At 35.8% G+C, this 11,637-nt stretch overlaps 1 protein-coding gene across 1 annotated transcript; it reads right to left on the bottom strand.

Annotated features, from left to right (window-relative positions):
• Positions 1–1,884: 1,884 nt before the first annotated feature.
• On the bottom strand, positions 1,885–3,136 carry LOC117630368. Its single transcript, XM_034363104.1, has 3 exons — positions 3,048–3,136; positions 2,559–2,646; positions 1,885–2,480 (listed from the first exon to the last, which is right to left on the bottom strand). The coding sequence occupies exons 1-3, from the start codon at positions 3,134–3,136 to the stop codon at positions 1,911–1,913; spliced, it is 747 nt and encodes a 248-aa protein (XP_034218995.1). The 3' UTR covers positions 1,885–1,910.
• Between the last annotated feature and the right edge of the window lie 8,501 nt (positions 3,137–11,637).

Below are 11,637 nucleotides of genomic sequence, written 5' to 3'. Positions count from 1 at the left end.
CTGTGCAACATATTGATTTCATCTGCTCTACGGTTTCTCTCATTTGTTTTTCACTCTTGCCTCTTGAAGCATCTCCTATAAAATCTTCCATTGAGAATGAATGGAGTATGAATTCTAAACTCTGAGAAATGAAAATATAGAAAGATGTGGTGTGAAAGGTATGAGCTGAGCCTTTGGTTTTATAGAAAATTTTGGCAAGATAGAGATGCCACGTGGCTTGATTTGATTGGATGAAAATCTTATCTGAAATTTGAACCCAAATTTATTTGAATTTTGAATTTTGAAATTCATTCGAAATTTGAACCCAAAAATCTTATCCTGAAATTTTATCCGATTATGAATAGTCTTGACACGTAGGAACCCGGAAATCTTATCCAAAAATATTATCCAAGTTAATTATTGAGGTAAAAAAATTTGTGAAAAAAATAAAAAAATGAATAGTAATTGCCCTTTGCCATGGCAACGGGCGGAAACACAAAATACTATTTGGAAGGACAACCACTATTTACGTGAATAGTGGCTGCCCTAGCTCCCCCCCTTGCCATGGCTAAGGGCAAATGGGTGGAGTTGCTCTTAAGGAAATCAGTACTCTTCCTCAGTTATGTCAACAATTGATGGAAACAACTTTAGAGGAAAACTACTATTTGATTGACAGGTTGATTGGGTTGGTGTTGACTTTTCCTGTTTCTACAACAACAATGGAACGAGCTTTCTCATTTGTGAGAATTATTAGGAATTGACTTCGAAGCACCATAGGTGATCAATTTCTTGCTGATTATATGATCATTCACATTGAAAGAGAGTTCGCTAATATTATAGACAATGCATCAATAATTGAGATTTGTATTGTTGAATTTTAGATTTAATTAGTGTTGTTTTGTATTGCATTGCATTTACTTTTAGTTTTTATTTTAGTTTTTATATTTGTAGATATAGATGCAGTTGAGAGTAAGGCACATTAGTTCCCCTCACTAGGTGTATCTTTTTATGTTTATTAATGAAATTCACTCTTACTGTCAAGTTTAGTATGTAAGTTTTGCCCAATCAGCTTTCGAATCCTGGAACCTTCACTGGCCCTAACCACAAATTTTAAATTATCATAATTACCAACACTTTTATATGAAGGTTCTTGTGACGTGGGTGGGGCTAGCAAAGAAAAAAAAAGTTGATGATTGTTAATATATTATAAATAAAATATTATAGTAAGCTAGTAAGTGACATAGCATATAATATGAAGCTCACCTTCAAGTAATTGTCCCATACTTCATCACTAGTGGTAAACCTCTTTGCAATTGGGTCCCCTCAAATCCATACACTACAAAAAAAAAGGGTCATTACCGACAAACATTTTCCGAGGGCCCTGAAATTTCCTCGGTAATAGTGGTTTTTCCGACCAAAAAATGTTGTCCGTTGGAAATATGTCACGAGCCTGAAATTTATTTCCAACAAAGGAAATACCCTCGAAAAATGTCTCCATTGTCGTCGGAAATGTAATTTATTTGGCTGGAAGACTTGGCGCCAATTTTATTAACAACCAAAAGTACTCTTGACGGAAATAGGATGATTATTTCTGAGGGCTTTCTCATTCCGTCGGAACTGATTGACTATTTCCGAGGGGCTTCTTATTTCGTCGGAATTGCTTGAATATTTCCGAGGGCTTCTCCTTTCGTCTGAATTGTTTGACTATTTTTGAAGAGAAATATGTCTTCTAGGTAAAACGTTGGAATGTCAATTTCCCATTAGAATAAGTATAAAAAAAAATTGATTGATAATCACCAATCACACTCCAAAATAAATAACTAAAAATAGTCAATCCAAAAAAAAAAAAAAAGATGATTACAAAAAAAAAAAGACAATCACAATTACTTGACAACTCATCCCATAGTTGTAAGTTGAATCACATCCCTTCTTCAATCAATTTCATTGTCTTCAACATCATTTTGGATGGCATGCATGCTTTGACTTTGAGTCTCTGCTTCTTGGTATGGCTCAATCTCATCATTAGTCATCTCATAAGCATTTCTTGGATTTGTTTCCACTACAAAACTCCAAATTTTATTTTTAACCCCCTTCACATAAAAAACTTGGGTTGCTTGACTTGCTAGTACGAATGGCTCTTGAGTATTTAGCTTGCGCGTTGTATTAACAGTGATTATTCCATAACGATCTATCTTGTAACCTGTTCCTTTTCGTGCTGTGTCATACCAATCACAATTGAACAATACAACTCTATTTCCTTCTGTGTAACGAAGCTCCACAATATCTACTAAGGTTCCATACCAAGGCACATCGTCAACCTGATTCTCCCCCTTAACCATAATTCCACTATTTTGTGTTTTTTTATTCTCATCACGCTGCAATGTATGAAATCTAAAACCACTAATATAATAACCAGGATAATAAGTTACTCGCCTTTCAGGACCTCGAGCCAAAGAAAGCATTTGTTTACTAACTTTACCATCGTTGTATAGTTCTGTGACCTGCATAGAAAGGAAAAAATGTTTTTAAAGAAACATCTATGACAGTCAATAATTTTTCCAATACAATATTATCCATACCCTTTTAGAAATCCAGTTTGAAAATTGAAGCCTATGTGACTCCTCCACATTATCAACACTAGACTGGATTAGAATGTTCTTATGTTCTCTGCATACATAACAAATGATTATAGATGTAGATCAATCTCAAACAATTTAAGGAATTCAATTATTGAAGTAAAAATATAGATGTGTACATCGTTTTTGTCATAAGTTGGAGATTACATAAAAAAGAAATCAGGGGGAAATGTATATTTGACAAATACTAATCTCAAATGTGATCTAGTTTGAAAGCCCTTTCTTTTATTTTCTTAAATTAATTTATTTATTTAACAAAATATATTTAAAAAATCAGCAATTAACTACCGCTTGCCCAAAAAAAGTGGGGGAAAGCCCAAATTAATTATTTGTTTGCAGCTCAAGCCTCTTTTTTAATTTAGGTTTTTTGCTAACCCTAATTGTTATCAGTTTTCAACAGCAGCCACAGAAGAGAAAAAAAAACTTCCATACGTCTTCTCCCTAAACCCTCTTCTCCTCAGCAATATCAAGGAAGCCATTGAGCCATACAGGTAACCTACTATATTTTTGCTAATATCCATGTATTGTTATAGATATAGAAAACGTCAACTCACACGGTGCTGGAATTCTAGTACAGTGTACACTGATTTAAGTGATTGAAGTGGAAGAATCTACCTTGGGTTGGGTTGAACCTATAGAGAACTAAGAGTAATTTTGGGTTGAAGTGGAAGTTGGGTAAGTTTCTACTTTCAAGTTTGTGGCCTTGGTAGTTGGGTGTGTTGGATAATTCTGAGTTTGAAGAGGATAATAGTCATTTTATCTCGAATTTGGGACTGTTTTGGTGTTTAAAGCTTATTAGAACTGAATGTCAAAGAATGTGATCTGCATTTATGCAGAAATCTGAGTATGTGTTCTGTTCCGGACAAAATGGCCTAGTTCATATTTACGTTTTAAACTGGGGTTTTGATGTGTGAAAAATAGACATTTCGATGAGTATTTCAAAACTGATTTCATTCAAATTGGAGTTAAATTAGATTTTTGACAAATTTTTGAATTTGGAATTATTCTGCAGAAAACAGAAAACTCTGCAGCCTAGTCTGTTTTGGATTTCTATCTTTGACTTGCTTCCTCTTCTCCTCAGCAATATCAAGGAAGCCATTGAGCCATTCACACCTTTTCTTTATCAAATGACATGGGTTCTTTTGATTTATGTTTGTTTTTAATTATGACAAACCAAACAAGCCATGACATGGGTTCTTTATGTTTGATTTATGTTTCTTTATCAAAGTACTATTTTTTATTTATGTTTGTTTTTAAGTATGACATGGGTTCTTTTGTGATTATAAATGGCAGCCATGGCAAAAAAGAAAAAGAGCAATGATAGAGCATCACATAATCGCGAAATGCAAGAGACAAATCAAACATGTATGAGTTATTTGCGTGTTATTATCGATTAAATTCTTGTTTCTATTATTATTTTTAGTTGTATTTCTATTATGTGAGTTTTTAATTTTTCAATTATGTTTTGTGTTTATATTTCTCTTACAAATGATAGCCGTGGCAAGAAAGGGAAAGAGTCAAGATAGAGCATCAGGCACTGTACATCCTCAGTCATCTAGACTCTCCTTAGATCGCCATATTTCCAATGAGTCATCACATGATAACGAAATGCAAGAAACATGTATTATTTATTTTGAATTTATTTTGTATATATGTATTTCAATTATATGATTAGTTCTCAATTAATTTCTAATTTTTTTTCTCTATTATAAATTGTAGCCAGGGCAAGAAAGAGAAAGAATCAGAATAGAGCATCCGACATTACACATCCTCAGTCATCTAGACCTTCCTTAGACCAACGTGATGACCTCATTGAGCCATCACATGATAATGAAATGGAAGACATGCCTCTTGAAACTGAACCATCAAATGGAGAAGGTAATGCTTTTATACATATATCATTGATTCGCACTGAAAAATTGGTTGTAGTAGAAGTTCCCCAGTACTTCAAATATTTGTATTTTTTTTTATTAGGTTCAACTATTGGAATAAAAAAAGGTAGAGGGAAGGCTAAGGGTAAAGATGGAAACGGCACTCCAATTCTAATACGTAGAGGAAGGTAATGTATAAGGCTTGCAAAGTTAGTCATTTCTTATGTAGATTCATTTTTATTTATTTATTTAAATTTGGTTTAAATTTTCAGGATTATAACCACTGGAGCTGTGCGAACTATAGGAGTACTTTTTTATCAGGCTATCGATGGAGCATGGCCAACATTTAGAACATTTCCATCAACTCAAATGGATTTACTGTATGATCGCTTTAACGCAACAGGATACACACACACATGCTCAGAGGAAGAGATGAGGGAGGCATTCGAACAACATATTAAATTGCGACATTCCGATTGGATGTCCGCATTGAGAAATAGCGTTTTTAAGAAATACAAGACTACTGGTGATAGATACACTCATTGCCCATTAGGGATATCTCAAGATGTTTGGTCTAAACTGGTTGATCATTGGTTGCAGCCTACATGGCAGGTAAAAACTCAATTTAAAATAATATTGTTATGACTCGCTAGTGTATGCTTTGGTTTATTTATAAATGCCTTATATGGGTTCACTAAATTGATATTCGATTATGATTTACTTTTTTCGTGCAGGATAAAAGTAAAAGAAACAAGTCTAATAGGTCGAAATCCACAATTGTGCATACCACAGGTTCTGTTCCAATGGAAAAGTACAGAAAAGATGAGGTAAAAATATCCATTTGGTTGTTGCTTTGTTGACTTGTTCCTTTTGTGGTTATTTCCAAATTTGGTCCTAACAAATTTCATTGTTTAAATCTTAATAGCTTGATCGAACTGGAATTGAACCGAGTCCAATTGATTGTTTCAAAAAGTTCCATGTAAGTAAGCCTAAGAATGGAGGAGAAGAAAGTTGGCCAAGTGAAAAGGCTAAAGAACTTTTTGTACGTTGCCCTTACTTTGTTTCTCTTTTTTTTAATTTTTTTTAATTATTCACGACATATTTTTATATCCATGTTTATATTTCTACTATTTCATTGAAGGAAAAAATGGAGAATAAAAAGGTTGCTGCAACGGAAGACGAGAATGAAGTAGATGATTGGGATATATACAAGGAGGTTATTGGTGGGCCAAGTCACGGTCGTATCCTTGGCTTAGGTGGTGGCTATAGTACAAAAGATGTGTATCCCTCAGATGACCAAGATTGTAATAAACGTATATGCTTAGAACGTGAAGAAGAGCATGAGAAATTAAAGGAGGAAGTGAAGGACTTGAAAAGTGTGCTGTATGAATTGAAAGATCTAGTTCAAAGTATGAGGGAAAACAACTCAAATACTTATGCACGCTCAAGACAATCTGCTCCAATGGTGGACTCTTTTATTCTCATTTCAATATTTTGCTCACTGTTAAATATTGTATTTGTTATTTTTATTCTTAAACGATTTATGTCTTATTAATTATTACCTTTTATTTGACAGGACAATGTAGAAAGTTGTTCAGATGCTCACCTTGAAGACGAGTAGTGCAACATCAATTGTATTTTGCTCTACAATATGTATTTTGAATTTCAAGGTTCTGATATATTTGCGGATTGCTTATATGTTTTAAGGATGATGGGGATTGTTTATGTTTTAACTATTTAGAATAATTTTAATTGAACGCTTAAAATTTTAGTACAGTATGGTGTCGTAAGATTTTTTTTTATATTACCAATTAAATATGGATGATTAGAAAACTATTTATAGCAAATATTATTATTCAAATTTCTTTTTATTAATTTTTTTATAAAATAATTACATTTTTCGACCACATTTCCCTCTCGGTAATGCATATTTCCAACAAACGCTTTATTATCGAAAATACTTTCCGACAATAATTGCCTATTTCCAACAACATTCCCCACGACATAATCGGGTCGAAACAATTATATTTCCAACCACTTGTTCGTCGAAAATATTTTCCGACAGGATTAATCTATTTGCGACAAACTTTGCGACGAATAAATGTGGTTGGAAATATATATTTCCGACGTAACTTGCTCATCGAAAATATTTTGTTATACTCTTTTCCGACGAGCTATTATATATTTTCCACAAACTCTTTTGGTCGGTAATGATAATTGCGACGAAATCTAGCCCTCACAAATAATATATCATTGTCGAAAACAATATTTCTGACGACACTCATTGGTTGAAAATATGATTTCGCAAAAACAAGAAATCACGATAAAAGAACTATTTTCGACAATCAAATAAGTAATTACGACCACAGGTACGGTCGGAAATAAATATGTAGGGTCGTTTAAAAAATCCATTTTCGATAGAAATTTAAGCAATAGCTACGAAGCCTGGGCGTCGGAAATACATTATTTCCGACGGAATGGTCGGAAATGAAGTATTTGCAACCGGCCTTTTAGCGACGACTTCCGACGGACTTTTGCCGTCGAAAAAGGGTATTTGCGACGGCAAAAGGCTTTTTGCAACGACAAAATGCCCTCGGAAAAGGGCTTCTATTTTGTAGTGATAGTTGTTACACATAAGAGTAGTCATTTTGTCATACTATTTCTTATACCATCTCATTCAAGTCACATAATTGTTATATGTTAGGAGACATTGTTTTCTCATTTATTGTTTGCTTACTTATTGACTCATTACTATCACGTCTTTCTCAACTGATACCATCAACCAATAGCTCTAACAGCAAATCATTTTCTTCCTTGGTCCAAAGTTCATAATTATCATAACTTTTGCTTGTTCCTTTGTCATTCCCTTATTGTGAATCCTTCATTTTACTACATCATACATGTAAGAAAAACTTCTTTTACTACTATATCATATATCACACATAATTCTCACAACTTTACATCAAACATGTAAACAAGTAAATTACAACAATGACATAGCCAAATAAGCACATGAGAAAAGGCCATTAGGAAAAATTCATACTAGCAAAAAAAGAAAGTTCCAAATTTTAATGATGTGTAGTTATCTGGCTACTCTTAAGCAAATAAAGTATGCTTCAATCTTCTTTTAATGACACACCAATCTAAGCAAACAAAAGTAAAGATTAGACTTGTATTTAGTATATGTAATAAATACTATTGCATATATAACATGATAAACTTTAGCCAAAAGAAAATATACAACTTGATAAATTTAAGTAAATTTAGGTTTTAGCTACAAAAAAATTATGCAAGTCAAATTACATGGGGAACACAAGCCAAAAAAAAAAAAATCATAGAGGCTTATATTAATTAAGCATTAATTAATGTGTTTCTAATTTTTTAAGGAGTCTGGGCAGCAGACAACATGAGAAATGAAAGAGGGGAAGGGTATAATCAAACTATAAAGACTTACTTTGAATCAAATTATCTATAGACAACTTAAGATGGACATAATTTTTGCATTAAACCAAAGTGTGGCTAGTGCCTATTGATTTGGTGTAATGTAAAAAGTTATATAACAACAAATCAGTAAAGAAAAAAAAGGGTATGCAACCCCCTTATTAATTGATAAATTGGTAGCAAAATAGGGTAGAGTGGAAAGACGTAGGTTTGATTTACTGAAGGTATAAAAAAAAATGTAGGTATGTTGATATATATAAAATGTGTTTATAGGGACCAAAAACCAAACATATATGAGAACCACCAGACTTATGGCCACAACAAAGCAATAATATAGTCGAAAGCATGAACAATAGGGAAAAAAAATATTGTATAAGAGCATATGTGAGAGCAAGCATGTGAAGAGATAATAACCATCAAGAAAGCACAAAGAGAAGATGAGAAATTGTAACATCATACATCGACCAATGGAGAGGGGGTGATGTGCCTTATATGTACATGCCTGCCTCCATCTAGCACGAGGCCTTTTAAGAGCTCACTGGCTTCGGAGTCATGGGAACTCCGAAGTTAAGCGAGTTGGGGCTAGAGCAATCCCAGGATGGGTGACCCATTGGAAAGTTGCTTGTGAGTTCCCAGAAACAAAACCGTGAGGGCAGAGAAGGAGGCCCAAAGGGGACAATATCGTGTTACGGTGGAGCCGATCCTAGTATGTGACAAAAGCAGTAACCTTGTTTATCTTCTCAAGCGTCTGTTCATCTTCTCCCAAAACAAAACCAATGTGAGAATCAGACATATGAGGGTGAGATTTTTTATGGGGTTTGGTATTTATATCACCCACTCAAAAGTCTCACACAATACATCATTTAATGAAATATCTTAAAATCGGTAAGATTTTGAATACCACAACATTTTTTCTTATCTTTTAAAAGTCCTAATTGAATACCACCAGTTTTATATTGATTATTTAAAAATCTTAATTGAATACCATGATACTTTTATTGATTACTTAAAATCCTAATTGAATACCACTAGACTTTTAAGCTTCAAAATAGTCTATCCCACTTGAATACATCCCTCTTAGTAAATTTTGAGTTTTATTTGTTCAATACATTCATTGATAATATATAACATCTACGAAAGTTTTACTCCAAAATTCTGTGTTTCAAATGATATATCTATCATTTTTGTGGATTTTTTCTAGATACCTAAAATGATAACGATATATCCTCGAAATATACGTTAATTAGAGGCCCAATATTATTTGCATGGTCGATATTTTAATCCTTGGTTTTATATAGGCTAAATTGGTGAAATGCCCCTAGAACTTGTCCTTAATTTTCGATTGACCTCCTATCCTTTTTTTTTTTTTTTTTTTTTGGTGTGTAGAAAAATAAGGATATTAATTTTATTTTTTAACCAACATACCGCTTGAAGTCAAAATTCGACACTTTCGATTTAGTTTGATGTAAGAACCCAAAACAAAAATATCTAAAAAGAAAGAAAATATCTAAAAAGTAAGGAAAATATCTATTAGCAAAAATGACCAAATTGCCCTCGCATATTTTAATGGGGAAAAATTTGGCTTTTTAATCGAGAAAGAATTTGGGAATTCTGCGTACGCCATTGCGTAGAGCGCGGCGAAATGAGTTCGTAGACACGGAGTAGACCCGAATCGGAGCCGTAACGAAGAAGTTATGGTCTAAAAATCGCGAAGGGCAAAATGGTAATTTGGTCAAAAAGTTAGATTTTTATACCCCTCTCTCTCTCTCTCCCCCATCACTTTCTCCCTCTTCCTCTCTCTCCTTCCGCGCGAACTGGGCAGTGCGCCCGTTCGACTTTCAGGTGGCGGCCCGGCCACCACAGGCCGAGCCGATCTCCGCCGTGGATACCTACGGGTCCGCCTCCGTGTCGCCGTCACAACCTGACCAATCTCCACCCCGGGGCTGCCCTGAGCTGGCCGAAAATCGTGTTTTCCGACGGAGGTTCGTTCGAAGCTACCCGAACTTCCAGCTCGAAATTCTCCTTCGTTTCTCCACCAGTAAGGTATGGTTTCTCAGCTATTTTTCGTGTTCTAGCTGATGGGTATATGGGCTTCGATCGATTTTAGCTCTAAAGGGTTCGATTTTCGACTTGAAGTTTGGCCGAAACTTCGGCCATTCGAAACTACTATTTCTGGTCACTTTTTGGGGGTTGTCCAAGAACAAAAGTGACTCCAAATGTGGAGCTTGGTTCCGACCCGAAATCGCTTTGGACACCCAAAGCTGCCCGCGCGTGCTGGAGCGCGTGGGCGAGGGTAGTGATGTAATTCTGTAAAGTTTTGTGACCCTCGTGTTGTCACGAGCGTGTGGGTTTTCGCGGATCTCGATTCGGAGTCCGTTTGAGCCTCGAACGGATTTTCTATATAGCGCGATCCGTGGGTGCAGTGTCGTTAAAAAGTCAGATCGCGCTAAATTTTGGATATGTCGGTCTACACGATGTCAGGATCGTGTAGGATTCAACGGATTGCGAATCGGAGTCCCGGATACTCCGGAATCGCGAACCCTGGGACTAGGGTTTGGATTTTAAGCGATAACGCGATTTTGGCCAATCCGACCGTCTGTTTTGGACCAAACTCGTAAATCATGGTTCCCTTTCTGTAAGGAACCTTCAGGGAAGCCCAGATTGGCCATCGAAGGTCATGGACCCACGGGGTCCCGGGTCGGCCGATCGGGCAGTGTATCGCTTAGCTGAGCGTCGGACATTTTGAAACTGGTCCAAGTGTCTGAAAAGGCTAGTGTGGGCTCAAGAGTAACTTGGATTTGAACGCACGTATTTCTAGGAGCCGGGGGCAGGGTGTTTAATTTAATTCTTTTTTCAGCGGTTTATTGATTTATTGTTCATGGATAATCAGGCATCAGAGGTCCAGCCGATCAGCAGGAGGAACCTTCAAAGGGCCAAATTAGCTCGGACCATCTGTGAGTGGACTTTCTTTCATGGATTATCTTATATAAATGAGTTATATAGAGGTTTCCATAAATAAGATTTTATAAGTGACTTTATACAAGGATTTTATCTCGATTTTATATAAATAAGTTTTTATAAATAAGTTATTATAAGCGAATCTTATTATTTGATCTTGAATAAATATTTTGCAAATCTTTGAGCATGTTTTATACTGTTAAATATTTTGAGTTACATATATGATGAAAGTTATGTTTAGTAGCATACCTCGAGTTTTATATAACAGAATAGCAACAGCATCGAGACTATAGTCAATTTATCAGATTTCAGAAAGTTACCAGATTTTTAATTAGACCACCATGTACCCGTTTCTTTATGGTGATTACCCAGAGTCGGACCGATGTCTACGGACATCCAGTCTGATTATAGTTCAGTCAGTGCACTTGACTTTGCCTCACGAGTTTCGGGGACGCTCGGACCGTGAGTGCCAGGATTTGCGGCTCGGCAGACTTGGTGTCCCGAGACCTGCCAGGATTGCGGCTCGGCTGACTCTGTGTCCCCGAGACCTGCCAGGATTGCGGATCAGGCTGACTACGGTCCCCTGCATCCTGCCAGAGCGACTCGAGCTGACTTGGTGTCATCGAGGGAATCTGCCGGCGGGACAGGCTGATCATAGTCCCCTGATTTCGCCAGTTTGCGGCTCGGGTGGACTGTGTGGCGCCCGAGACCTGCCAGGAATTGACGGATATGACAGGGGTACAAATAGGTGG

Source organism: Prunus dulcis, chromosome 6, assembly GCF_902201215.1.
Source record: "Prunus dulcis chromosome 6, ALMONDv2, whole genome shotgun sequence".
In the NCBI taxonomy this organism is placed as follows: domain Eukaryota; kingdom Viridiplantae; phylum Streptophyta; class Magnoliopsida; order Rosales; family Rosaceae; genus Prunus; species Prunus dulcis.
The sequence above is the reverse complement of the archived record's forward strand: the minus strand, read 5'-3'. Positions and strand labels throughout refer to the sequence as shown.